Source organism: Sinohyriopsis cumingii, chromosome 16 (assembly GCF_028554795.1).
Source record: "Sinohyriopsis cumingii isolate HCF-2022 chromosome 16, ASM2855479v2, whole genome shotgun sequence".
Lineage (NCBI taxonomy): Eukaryota > Metazoa > Mollusca > Bivalvia > Unionida > Unionidae > Sinohyriopsis > Sinohyriopsis cumingii.
The window spans coordinates 35,332,979-35,348,105 of record NC_142976.1 but is presented as its reverse complement, the minus strand read 5'-3'; the positions used below and the strand labels follow the sequence as shown (position 1 = coordinate 35,348,105).

General features: G+C 37.9%; 1 protein-coding gene across 3 annotated transcripts in view; it reads right to left on the bottom strand.

The window, feature by feature from the left end:
* LOC149780199 (choline transporter-like protein 4) overlaps nt 1-15,127 on the bottom strand; it is a 234,626-nt gene that overhangs the window by 52,466 nt on the left and 167,033 nt on the right. For all 3 annotated transcript variants that reach the window (XM_089936955.1, XM_089936953.1, XM_089936954.1), the window contains exon 16: nt 3,609-3,785. In XM_089936955.1, the coding sequence (XP_089793081.1) occupies nt 3,609-3,785 (177 nt within the window). The remainder of the gene's footprint in view (nt 1-3,608; nt 3,786-15,127) is intronic.

The window sequence follows — 15,127 nt, the reverse complement described above, 5'->3', positions numbered from 1 at the left end:
CATTCTGTCATTTTAAAACTGGACCTGTATTTTGAAAATACATATTCTCTCCCAATGCAGACCAGGAAATTTAAATCCATGAAGTTCAAAAACTTATGAAAGTTTGAAAAGTTGCCATCATGGCATCAACAAGTAATCAGGTCATCAACATATATATTCAAATGTGCCTCTCTCATTATATTTATCTACTGCTGAGAGTTTTTGCTTAATCATTTTTAAAGATTTTTGAAAAATCTAAGTTGAAAAATTTATTTTAAAAACCTCTGAAAAAATGCAGCATTGACTTGAGAATCTAAAATTAGCCATTAGAATAATGGCTGATCCCTGCCCTCCCCTTCCATAAGTGTAACGCAATTGTGAAGTTTAACAAAATATTGTGCCAGAAATCTATGAAAAATGGACATAGGAGCTTAAAATGAGAATTTTAGCTCCAGTGACCTTCACCCTGACCTCTGGACTCAAAGAATCAGTTGTTGTAGTTGTTGTAGGGTTAAATGCCATTTTTCAGCACAAGATAGGCTATAAATGATGGCCAGTATTACTGGTGGAGGAAGAACCCTGGGAAACCCTGGGAAGAACCACCGACCCACGAGAAGCTACTGGTAAGCTTTCTCACGTACCCACATTAGCCAAGCCTGAGACTTGAACCCACGCAGAGGTGAGATGGCAGTGATCCGGAACAGTGAGCACTTTAGACCACTTGGGGCCCCAAAGGATCAGTAGAGAGGTGTTTGCCTACATGGTGACAACTAATCAAGTTTGAGGAAAGCTGAATCAAGAAAGCAAAAATTATTATGTTGGTCCCAGTTATCTTGACCTGTCACCTTCTGGCTACAGAATCAAATAGAAGCTGCCCTTGCTCAAGTGAAGTCCACCTATAAAGTGAGATAAAAATTAGGTCAAGGAAACTTGACTTTACTTGAAATGAAAATCATATTTTCTGCTTAAGTGATTATGACCATTTGCCTGGCAGCACCCCCAAATCAAATGGCCTCCACCAATTATGTAAAGTACATAAGCAGTTTAATGAAGAAAAAAAAGCCCATGCCAAACTAAATTTATTTTGTGGAAAACAACTTATTTATGAATGGATGGATGACAGGATGGATAGACACACAGATAGCTAGATGGACACATGGACTGACATCATTACTGTTCTATCCTCACAGATGTTTGGTTGGGGGAATAAGAAAGTTATCTGCATACACATACAAAAATCTTGCCTACAATAAATTGAAATCCGCAACTGTTCTAAAGAGCTTAAAATATCCTCAAAGCAAACTGTCAGTACACAATAATAATGGCTGCTTAATTCCAAGTCTGATAGGACTCGCATTTGTGGCCTGACAGTAAGTTTAACATCTACAAGATTCAGTGGATCCCAATCTTTTTTGAACACAACTCAAAAAAAATAATTTTTTTCAAGCCTCATGACACCAATTCCAAATCTTCATAAGTTTTGCCCCCTAAAAGAAACCTGGCAACCCTTCAAAAACATCAATACCTGGAGGTTGGGAACCAATGATTTAAATAAATGGATGCTAAGTTCCCAGCCAGTTTATCGATTCAGAAATGTTGTCAGTTCAAGCTTATCTTTTTCATTTTCAAGTAAATCAGCTTTATTCCATCTGCAAACTTTCAAAATCAAACTGGATCAATGCAACCTACTGTCTTAACCCTTTATCTCATATATCCACCTTTGGGCACCTCTACTCCATTCTCATGGAAGCGCCTTTCAATGCCTGCTATTAACGTCAGCCATTTTGTGCTGGGTTTCGAAGCGTCACCTTTGGGAAAAACCCCTATTAGATACTACTTTCACTGATGTCAATGACCATTACATTGGATCACATGGTCACTGTGCAAGCTCTAATTGTAATCTGCTATTTAAAGTAACTAGGTTGGATTCTCCACTCTCCAAAATGGAGGCCACAGATGTCATTCAGTACTTGAGTTAGCACAATTAGAATCACTACTATGAAAGCTTGAATAATTTAGATAAAGGCTCTTATACTGATGTAGGCAACAATGAGTTTTTATCAATAAACAATTCAGATGATTTAGTGATGTAAATGTAGACAAAGAACTTGTAAATTTCAAGTATGAGAAATGGCGGCTATGGCTGGTCACATGGCATCACTGGCTTGATGGTGAACAAGTTTCCTCAAGATTTTGAATCACAAAAATATTCTTCTATGAAAAATAATTATACTGCTATATATAATAACAATCAGATTTTACTCAAAAATCTTTCTTTACGTAACAGATGTGTACTAAAAATGTAAAATTGTGAAAATTGATGTGGAATGTTACATACACTATTCTGCTTTACAGTTAACACATTAACCTCTGGAGCTTTTTGTCTTTCGCCTGAAAATCAAGTAGGAAACACATTTTGAAAGCTATTTCTGAATAGATGCGAAAACACCAAATCCCCGGTGATCTTTCAATAACATACTGCCTAGTTGTGTTAGAAACATTGTTTTTCATTGGCTATTTGACTCGCGCATGAGCAAAAGGGTAAAAGTTGGAGTTCTTTTTTTTTTTCCTGCAAAATGGAGCCATTATTTTTCCAAATGCCCATCTTATCCTACTTTTTACAAAGGCTCATCTCTCTGTTTGCAGTTCATACTGGTTTGCCTTAGATCTGAGACCAAAAAGTCTAAAATCCGGACACAAAATCGGATTCCAACTATGAGCAAATTTTCAGTAGAAAAAAGTCGGGTCCAAAAAATGAAGTTTTTAAATCTGTATTTTGTAGTGCAACTAGATATACCAGATTATTTGGTATCATTGAAGAGCTACATCTGTCCACTTTTCTATAATACCAGCCACTTTGGTGTATCATGCATGACCATGACGACACAGAGCTCGGCATTAGGCTACTACCTCCTGCCCCGTAAAGTCGTCGCTAGGGGTTAATGTGTTAACAGGCAGGCCAATGTGTATGGGGTCAAATATGTAACAGGTTTTCTATTTATAGCACATTGCACTGTTTAACTTTGGTACATGTATACTGACAACCCATAAAGCCATACACTCTGTGAGGTAAAGGTTTAAGAAGTGAATAATGGAGACAGGAACTGCAGTGACTCGTGGTTATTGCACCAGACTAGCAATTGAATGGTTTCATGTTTCAATCTTGCTATCAGATTAACCTGGTCAGCTAACACGTTGTGTCCTTGTGGAAGAGTCTTTACTCCAATTGCCTTGCTGCTAGTCATATTGCCAAACCAATTCAAATTAGACCAATCCAATCCAAAATAAACCAAACCAATTTCAATTAAACATGCTGCGAAGCCAGGGGTATATCAACAGGTATATCAATATTATTATGCAGTCAGAAATATGTACTTAATAAAATACAGCATTATCTTGATATATATTGGAAACACATGAAACATAATACTAAATATTTTTGTAATAAATATGTTAAGTAAGTGTAGTGTCAAATATTTTTTCTCCACATTTTTCTGTTTGTGAATAAATTCTGTTTAGCATAGATTTTAATAGGTTTGACCTCCTGCTATTCTTACAATGAAGCTAAAAGTACACGAGTCAAAAACTCAAATGACATTCTGATATGCATTCATTTCAATGTACCATACCTAAAACATCTCCCCACGGATGACAACAGAGGAAACATTGGGATATCTTTGGGTTTTTCCCAGGCCCAGTAATAGGATGCAAATGCTCCTGCTAGCGCCATCTGTCCAAATGCCATGAAGAAATTCACCAGCCAGAACAACATGAAGAGGTTATAAATCTGGAGATAGAATGTGTACCTGAAATAAAACAATAATCTTGATAATCAGTACAGACATGCATACACCATATATATTTGTGTATAGGCCTAGTCCAACAACAAAAAACAGACTCTCACCTGCTACTGCATAATGTCTCTGCAGATCAGGGTGTTGTTTATCTGGATATATACAGTTTGTAGCTGGAGTAGACCTATATGTAAACATATATGGTACTAGCCCTAACAGCACACAGGCCTATATTTATTCTTGCAGGAATAATTTGAAGTGAAAGATATAAAATGCACTCTTTTAGTAATTTTCTGTTAATAATTAGTTAATCACTTTGAATAATTATCTATTTATATTACATTGTTCTGTAATTTTTTCTGCTTCCTTTATAACTTTGCTATGACTGGTTAATCATTATTATCCCTTAAAACCTGAATAACTAGGCATAAATACAATTACTGTATTATGATGCATTCCTTGCCTTATGCACATATGAAAATAAGTACATCAAGTTGGTCTTATGAGTGATTCTTAATTCATCTTACTGAATGCCAGTATACAAGACCACACCAAGTTGGTCCTACAAGTAATTGTTATGTCATTAGGCTTACAATACCAGTCTTATGCCAGTATACAAGACCAAATCAAGTTGGTACTACAAGTAATTGTTATGTCATTAGGCTTACAATACCAGTCTTATGCCAGTATACAAGACCAAATCAAGTTGGTACTACAAGTAATTGTTATGTCATTAGGCTTACAATACCAGTCTTATGCCAGTATACAAGACCAAATCAAGTTGGTACTACAAGTAATTGTTATGTCATTAGGCTTACAATACCAGTCTTATGCCAGTATACAAGACCAAATCAAGTTGGTGCTACAAGTAATTGTTATGTCATTAGGCTTACAATACCAGTCTTATGCCAGTATACAAGACCAAATCAAGTTGGTACTACAAGTAATTGGTATGTCATTAGGCTTATCTTAATACTAGTCTTATGCCAGTATACATGACCACATCAAGTTCATCCTCTAAGAAACTGTTCATTCAGTAGGCTTAATTCCATTATAGAAAACCACTTCAAGTTGAGATTATGAGTGTTAACTCATTAGGCTGAATGCTAGTATACCGGACTACTTCAAGTTAGTCCTATGAATAACTGTTAACTCGCAAGGCTTAATTCCAGTACACAAGACCACATCAAGTCAGTCCTATGAATAACTGTTAACTCGCAAGGCTTAATTCCAGTACACAAGACCACATCAAGTCAGTCCTATGAATAACTGTTAACTCGCAAGGCTTAATTCCAGTACACAAGACCACATCAAGTCAGTCCTATGAATAACTGTTAACTCGCAAGGCTTAATTCCAGTACACAAGACCACATCAAGTCAGTCTTATGAATAACTGTTAACTCGCAAGGCTTAATTCCAGTACACAAGACCACATCAAGTCAGTCTTATGAGTAACTGTTAACTTGCAAGGCTTAATTCCAGTATACAAGACCACATCAAGTCGGTCTTATGAATAACTGTTAACTCGCAAGGCTTAATTCCAGTATACAAGACCACATCAAGTCAGTCTTATGAATAACTGTTAACTCGCAAGGCTTAATTCCAGTATACAAGACCACATCAAGTCAGTCTTATGAGTGAATGTTAACTTGCAAGGCTTAATTCAAGTATACAAGACCACATCAAGTCAGTCTTATGAGTGACTTAACTTGCAAGGCTTAAATCCATTATACAAGACCACATCAAGCCAGTCTTATGAGTGACTGTTAACTTACAATGCTTAATTCCAGTATACAAGACCACATCAAGTCAGTCTTGAGTGACTGTTAACTCACTAGTCTTAATTCCAGTATACAAGACCACATCAAGTCAGTCTTATGAATAAATTTTAACTCACAAGGCTTAATTCCAGTATAGAAGACCACATCAGGTCAGTCTTATGAGTGACTGTTAACTTGCAAGGCTTAATTCCAGTATACAAGACCACATCAAGTCAGTCTTATGAATAAATGTTAACTCACAAGGCTTAATTCCAGTATACAAGACCACATCAAGTCAGTCTTATGAGTGAATGTTAACTTGCAAGGCTTAATTCCATTATACAACACCACATCAAGTCAGTCTTATGAATAAATGTTAACTCACAAGGCTTAACTCCAGTATACAAGACCACATCAAGTCAGTCTTATGAGTGAATGTTAACTTGCAAGGCTTAATTCCAGTATATATGACAACATCAAGTCAGTCTTATGAATAAATCTTAACTTACAACGCTTAATTCCAGTATACAAGACCACATCAGGTCAGTCTTATGAGTGACTGTTAACTTGCAAGGCTTAATTCCAGTATACAAGACCACATCAAGTCAGTCTTATGAATAAATGTTAACTCACAAGGCATAATTCCAGTATACAAGACCACATCAAGTCAGTCTTATGAGTGACTTAACTTGCAAGGCTTAATTCCATTATACAACACCACATCAAGTCAGTCTTATGAATAAATGTTAACTCACAAGGCTTAACTCCAGTATACAAGACCACATCAAGTCAGTCTTATGAGTGAATGTTAACTTGCAAGGCTTAATTCCAGTATACATGACAACATCAAGTCAGTCTTATGAATAAATCTTAACTTACAATGCTTAATTCCAGTATACAAGACCACATCAGGTCAGTCTTATGAGTGACTGTTAACTTGCCAGGCTTAACTCCAGTATACAAGACCACATCAAGTCAGTCTTATGAGTGAATGTTAACTCACTAGTCTTAATTCCAGTATACAAGACCACATTAAACCAGTCTTATGAGTCACTTTTAACTCGCTAGTCTTAATTCCAGTATACAAGACCACATCAGGTCAGTCTTATGAGTGACTGTTAACTTGCAAGACTTAATTCCAGTATACAAGACCACATCAAGTCAGTCTTATGAATAAATGTTAACTCACAAGGCTTAATTCCAGTACACAAGACCACATCAGGTCAGTCTTATGAGTGACTGTTAACTTGCAAGGCTTAACTCCAGTATACAAGACCACATCAAGTCAGTCTTATGAGTGAATGTTAACTTGCAAGACTTAATTCCAGTATACAAGACCACATCAAGTCAGTCTTATGAATAAATGTTAACTCACAAGGCTTAACTCCAGTATACAAGACCACATCAAGTCAGTCTTATGAGTGAATGTTAACTTGCAAGGCTTAATTCCAGTATACATGACCACATCAAGTCAGTCTTATGAATAAATGTTAACTTACAACGCTTAATTCCAGTATACAAGACCACATCAGATCAGTCTTATCAGTGACTGTTAACTTGCAAGGCTTAATTCCAGTATACAAAACCATACCAAGTCAGTCTTATGAATAAATGTTAACTTACAGCACTTAATTCCAGTATACAAGACCACATCAAGTCAGTCTTATGAGTGACTGTTAACTTACAATGCTTAATTCCAGTATACAAGACCACATCAAGTCAGTCTTATGAGTGAATGTTAACTCACTAGTCTTAATTCCAGTATACAAGACCACATTAAGCCAGTCTTATGAGTGACTTTTAACTTACATGGCTTAATTCCAGTATACAAGACCACATCAAATCAGTCTTATGAATAAATGTTAACTTGCAAGACTTAATTCCAGTATACAAGACCACATCAAGTCAGTCTTATGAATAAATGTTAACTTACAACGCTTAATTCCAGTATACAAGACCACATCAAGTCAGTCTTATGAATAAATGTTAACTCACAAGGCTTAATTCCAGTATACAAGACCACATTAAGCCAGTCTTATGAGTGACTTTTAACTTGCAAGGCTTAATTCCAGTATACAAGACCACATCAGGTCAGTCTCATGAGTGACTGTTAACTTGCAAGGCTTAACTCCAGTATACAAGACCACATCAATTCAGTCTTATGAGTGAATGTTAACTCACTAGTCTTAATTCCAGTATACAAGACCACATCAAGTCAGTCTTATGAGTGAATGTTAACTCACTAGTCTTAATTCCAGTATACAAGACCACATTAAGCCAGTCTTATGAGTGACTGTTAACTTACAAGGCTTAATTCTAGTATACAAGACCGCATCAAGTCAGTCTTATGAACAAATGTTAACTTGCAAGACTTAATTCCAGTATACAAGACCACATCAAGTCAGTCTTATGAATAAATGTTAACTTACAATGCTTAATTCCAGTATACAAGACCACATCAAGTCAGTCTTATGAGTGACTGTTAACTTACAAGGCTTAATTCCAGTATACAAGACCACATCAAGTCAGTCTTATGAGTGAATGTTAACTAACAAGGCTTAATCCCAGTATACAAGACCACATCAAGTCAGTCTTTTGAGTGAATGTTAACTCACTAGTCTTAATTCCAGTATACAAGACCACATCAAGTCAGTCTTATGAGTGAATGCTAACTCACTAGTCTTAATTCCAGTATACAAGACCACATCAAGTCAGTCTTATGAGTGAATGTTAACTTGCAAGGCTTAATTCCAGTATACATGACAACATCAAGTCAGTCTTATGAATAAATCTTAACTTACAACGCTTAATTCCAGTATACAAGACCACATCAGGTCAGTCCTATGAGTGACTGTTAACTTGCAAGGCTTAATTCCAGTATACAAGACTACATCAAGTCAGTCTTATGAATAAATGTTAACTCACAAGGCTTAACTCCAGTATACAAGACCACATCAAGTCAGTCTTATGAGTGAATGTTAACTTGCAAGGCTTAATTCCAGTATACATGACCACATCAAGTCAGTCTTATGAATAAATGTTAACTTACAACGCTTAATTCCAGTATACAAGACCACATCAGATCAGTCTTATGAGTGACTGTTAACTTGCCAGGCTTAACTCCAGTATACAAGACCACATCAAGTCAGTCTTATGAGTGAATGTTAACTCACTAGTCTTAATTCCAGTATACAAGACCACATTAAACCAGTCTTATGAGTCACTTTTAACTCGCTAGTCTTAATTCCAGTATACAAGACCACATCAGGTCAGTCTTATGAGTGACTGTTAACTTGCAAGGCTTAACTCCAGTATACAAGACCACATCAAGTCAGTCTTATGAATGAATGTTAACTTACTAGTCTTAATTCCAGTATACAAGACCACATTAAGCCAGTCTTATGAGTGACTTTTAACTTACAAGGCTTAATTCCAGTATACAAGACCACATCAAGTCAGTCTTATGAACAAATGTTAACTTGCAAGGCTTAATTCCAGTATACAAGACCACATCAAGTCAGACTTATGAATAAATGTTAACTTACAACACTTAATTCCAGTATACAAGACCACATCAAGTCAGTCATATGAGTGACTGTTAACTTACAAGGCTTAATTCCAGTATACAAGACCATATCAAGTCAGTCTTATGAATAAATGTTAACTTACAGCGCTTAATTCCAGTATACAAGACCACATCAAGTCAGTCTTATGAGTGAATGTTAACTTGCAAGACTTAATTCCAGTATACAAGACCACATCAAGTCAGTCTTATGAATAAATGTTAACTCACAAGGCTTAATTCCAGTATACAAGACCACATTAAGCCGGTCTTATGAGTGACTTTTAACTTGCAAGGCTTAATTCCAGTATACAAGACCACATCAGGTCAGTCTTATGAGTGACTGTTAACTTGCAAGGCTTAACTCCAGTATACAAGACCACATCAAGTCAGTCTTATGAGTGAATGTTAACTCACTAGTCTTAATTCCAGTATACAAGACCACATTAAGCCAGTCTTATGAGTGACTGTTAACTTACAAGGCTTAATTCCAGTATACAAGACCGCATCAAGTCAGTCTTATGAACAAATGTTAACTTGCAAGACTTAATTCCAGTATACAAGACCACATCAAGTCAGTCTTATGAATAAATGTTAACTTACAATGCTTAATTCCAGTATACAAGACCACATCAAGTCAGTCTTACGAGTGACTGTTAACTTACAAGGCTTAATTCCAGTATACAAGACCACATCAAGTCAGTCTTATGAGTGAATGTTAACTCACTAGTCTTAATTCCAGTATACAAGACCACATCAAGTCAGTCTTATGAGTGAATGTTAACTAACAAGGCTTAATCCCAGTATACAAGACCACATCAAGTCAGTCTTATGAGTGAATGTTAACTCACTAGTCTTAATTCCAGTATACAAGACCACATCAAGTCAGTCTTATGAGTGGCTGTTAACTTACAAGACTTAATCCCAGTATACAAGACCACATCAAGTCAGTCTTATGAGTGACTGTAGCTGTTAACTCATTAGGCTGAATGCCACATTTTTTTCATCATGCACCTTTGTTCCTGGGTTTTGTGGCATCATCAAATTTCATGACAGACTGAATCAGTTAGTTCAATGAAAAAAGGAAAGATTTACTTTACTTTAATGCTAAGTAATAATGTAAGCAGACATTTTATTTAGACCAAAGTCTTTCTTTGGCAAATAATCATCAGTTCTTCAATCTGAGTTTGTCTCTGGATATTCAACTTCCTTTCATTAGACCAAAAGCACATCATCCAAAATTGAATGCACAAATAAAAAAGACTTTTGCAAGTGGTTGGGAACTTCAAGAGTTGGAGAAACAGGGGAATCTAGAGATGAAAATCATGGTTCCAATATGCTATAAAGAACCACAGGTGTAATTTTCAACCATCTGCATGAAGGCAGGTGAAATTGCCAATCCCAAACACCAATAGTTACTTATCTAAGCATTTGCCAATATGAAAGTCTCTCTAATGAGATGGACTTGGGATTCCATTGTAAGTAACAAAACAACTTTGTCTCCTATCCCCATATCAGGTGAAAAATCCCCTGGGTACAATGTGCCAGCCATGTGCTCTACTAAGCCTGGACCACCGATAATAATATCCCAGATACAATGTGTCAGCCATGTGCTCTACTAAGCCTGGCCCACCTAAAATAATATCCCAGATACAATGAGTCAGCCATGTGCTCTAATAAGCCTGGCACATCTAAAATAATATCCCAGATACAATGAGTCAGCCATGTGCTCTACTAAGCCTGGCCCACCTAAAAAAATATCCCAGATACAGTGAATCAGCCATGTGCTCTACTAAGCCTGGCCCACCTAAAGAAATATCCCAGATACAGTGAATCAGCCATGTGCTCTACTAAGCCTGACTCACCTATAATAATCTCCCAGACACAATGAGTCAGCCATGTGCTCTATTAAGCCTGGCCCGCCAAAAATAATATGTTGGATACAATGAGTCAGTCATGTGCTCTACTAAGCCTGGCCCACCTAAAATAATATCCCAGATACAATGAGTCAGCCATGTGCTCTACTAAACCTGGCCCACCTAAAAAAATATCCCAGATACAGTGAATCAGCCATGTGCTCTACTAAGCCTGGCTCACCTATAATAATCTCCCAGACACAATGAGTCAGCCATGTGCTCTACTAAGCCTGGCCCACCTAAAAAAATATGTTGGATACAATGAGTCAGTCATGTGCTCTACTAAGCCTGGCCCACCTAAAATAATATCCCAGATACAATGAGTCAGCCATGTGCTTTACTAAGCCTGGCCCACCTAAAATAATATCCCAGATACAATGAGTCAGCCATGTGCTTTACTAAGCCTGGCCCACCTAAAATAATATCCCAGATACAATGAGTCAGCCATGTGCTCTACTAAGCCTGGCCCACCTAAAATAATAATGTAAAAGTTTAACAATGACACCTATGCTAACATCAATGCATAAAGCTCAACATTTACATCCATGCTAACAACAATGCAACAGCTTAATGGTGACAACTATGCTAACAATGCCAAAACTTGATGCTGACAGATATAGTAACAACACTGCAAAAACTTAACACTAATACCTATACCAACAACAGTGCAAAAGCCCAATGTTGACATCCATGCTAACAACAGTGCAAAAACCCAATGCTGACATCCATGCTAACAACAGTGCAAAAGTCCAATGTTGACATCCATGCTAACAACAGTGCAAAAGCCCAATGTTGACAAGCAGCAGGGGGGGGGGGGCGAATCCGACATTTTGTCCAAACGTCATTTGGCTTAATTAGTACTTTCTGCACTCAGCGGATCCGGTGTCGTCAGCGCTGGTAAAAAAAAAACGACGTCGTCGTCGAGGGGATCGTCCGGAACGTCATTTGGTTTAATTAATACCTTCTGCGCGCCGATCCCAGCGTCGTCAGCGTCCGGTAAGCACATCGACGATCGCGTCGATGTCATCGCCCCCCCTGCTGCTATGATCTTACAAACAGAGTGATCACTAACTCCTCCTCTTGCAGATCAATTAGGTTATTTGACTGATCGGTAATTCTAAAATTAATTCTCGTTAGAAACCGATCATGGCATCGCATATAGACCGGATTAATCGGACTCTCAACGATTAAAAATCCCGGAGGGGCTGTTGGTGAAAATGAATAAAGGATATATCCCTGTTGAGCCTGATTTGATTGCTTGGTATCCACCTGGTAACTCCCTTCGATAACATCACATACTAGATTGATTGCTATCACCGATGCAATATTTACGTTGTATGGAGCAATATGCCTACCACCATCTCCGTTATCGTATCTGAGATAGTTGATGGGGGGGGCGTCCGCGGGTGGATTCTTAGGCCATCCTAGTATGGTTCTTATTGAACTGTTATAAATATCAACCATATACCCCGGTGTGCTTATTTCAATCGTCGACGATAACGTCGGTTCATGAACCGTAATAGCGATTTTTGATTCTTTTCCTGTGATCGATTTTATCCTGCGTTGAAATTCTTTATTGATTTGCTCTATTTGGTATGACCCAGTTGGTATTGTAACCTCCTCCCAGTTTGGGGTCCCATCGGGTTTATTTGTCCGTGCAAAAACCAGCGAGTTATTAGGTTGTTGTCCGTTAAATGCGTTCGCTCGAATATTAGGCCAACTGTGATATATTCGCAATTTTGCCAGCGCTATTTCCTTCACTGGAACCGGCGACGGGAAGTTCACACTGAATTCGGGTTTCGTTGACGTTATCGATATCATATTTGTTTGTACCGGAGTGGTGTTCTCCGCGATCCGTTGAAGCAACTGAAACCCTTCGGGGTTCAGCGACATTATTATTATTCGTTGTCTTTAGTGTCTAATTTCAGCAACCAGGTGGTTCCGGCTTCCAGTTAAAAATCCTCGATTTTTGACATCGCGGAGCTATACAACTGGACCATCGTGGAGAATTCAACATCGGATACGAACAAATTATCAATCGATAATGAGATCAACCCGGATAATTTCGAGTATGCGTCGGATACTATTTGATGTTTTACTGTATACTCGTTGAGTTTTTTCTGAAAACACGATGATATCTTTCTAGTGATTGCGTTGGCGACTCCAGCAACTGTTGTCATCGCGGAGACAGCGATTGGAACAGCGATCGGGGCTATCGTGGTCACCGTGGATAAAATAACACCGGTGCCAGCTACTATACCCGACACCGAGTACACGACCGCGTCGATGGCGGTTATTTTACGACGGTATTTTTTTATTTTTGCACGGTATTGTTCGGAAAGCGTTTTTAAGTTCGCGGAGAATTCTTTTGCGGTATCGAATCGATATTGATGTGACGTCGGTGATACCTCTGATTCAATTACCCTGGTGGTCATTTTATTCTAAAAGAGCTAGTGTTTTTAATTACTTAGATTCGCTACAAATTCCACATACCATGTGATGTTTGCCCGGGCTAAATTTCCATCAACGGCATAAATTGTAAACTGTTCAGTTGCGTTCTTGTCTATAATTGTTGTTATTGTATTGTTAAACCCGGATGAACTCGACGATAATATATTAAACTGCATCATTGAAACCAGTGTCAATCGATAAATGCCCTTAACAGTTGCGGTAGTATTTACTGTATTCTGTGTAGGAGTCCAATCGAATGATCCATGCCGAATTGTGTATACTGTGTTGATGATGTTCTCATGAGGAATTTTTATTTTTTCGAATTGCTCTGCTACTCTCGGTAGTCCGTCTTTAATCGCTTCAACATCAGTTCCGATTATTTCTATTCTCCGCAAATTCGCGTCTATATTATTCTTGTTCGCTGCAACCCTAGTAATGAGTATATCTATTTCCTGTATATGCGCGTCCACATTTTTTTTGTTCGCTGCAACCTTAGTAATGAGTGTATCTATTTCCCGTGTATGCGCGTCCACATCTTTTTTGTTCGCTGCAACATCAGTTTTGACTGTTTCTATTCTCCATTCATGCGCGTCTATATTATTCTTGTTCGCCACAATATCAGTTTTGATCGTTCCTATTCTCTGTTCATGCACGTCTATACCTTTTTTATTCGCTACAATATCAGTTTTGATCGTTTCTATTTCCCCTGTATGCGCGTCTATATTTCTTTTGTTCGCTGCAACATCAAGTTCGATTGTTTCTATTTTCCCTGTATGCGCGTCTATATTCCTTTTGTTCGATGCAACATCAGTTTTGATTGTTTTTATTTCCTGTCCATACACGTCTATATTTCTTTTGCTCGTTGCAACATCAGTTTTGATCGTTCCTACTTCCCCTCTATACACGTCTACACCCTTTTTGTTCGCTTCAATATCAGCTCTGATTGTCATTATGTCCTGTGTATGCGCGTCTATATTCCTTTTGTTCGCTACAATATCAGTTTTGATTGTTTCTATTTTCCGTCCATGCGAGTCTACATTATTTATGATCGTTGCAACATTAGCGCCGATTATTTCTATTTCCCGTTCATGCGCGTCTACACTCCTTTTGTTTGTTGCAACATCAGTTTTGATTGTTTTTATTTCCTGTCCATACGCAGTGATATCATTTATAGTTGTTGTAATCTCATCCAGCTTGGTATTTTTTTTACCAAAGAATTTATCAAAGTTGACATCGATCCTGTTAACATTTTTTCGCAACGTGTAAAATTGGCCCGACAGCGTTGCAAAATCCAAAATAGTATTCCTTATTGTTGTAATATTCGGTTCGGTTACCGTCGGGGTCCCGAAAAAACTAGCGGTAGTGAGCTGTATATCGGTGATAGATTTCTTCACCTCGGTGGCAGATTTTTTCACCTGCGCGTCGAGTTCGGTCACCGATCTATCCAACCTTATAAAACCGTCTTTGACTAATGTTACCGCCGATATATGTTCACCCGGTTTGAGTCGTCCGTCGCCGGTATACAACGCGATAGTGTCCTCGGCGGCATCACGCTGTCGTGTTAAAACATCATCCAGGGACACATTACTGGATTTCAATTTACCCTGGCGGTCTTGAAATACGACTTTTTCACCTGGGTCAACACTGGTTAAATTCAACGTATCG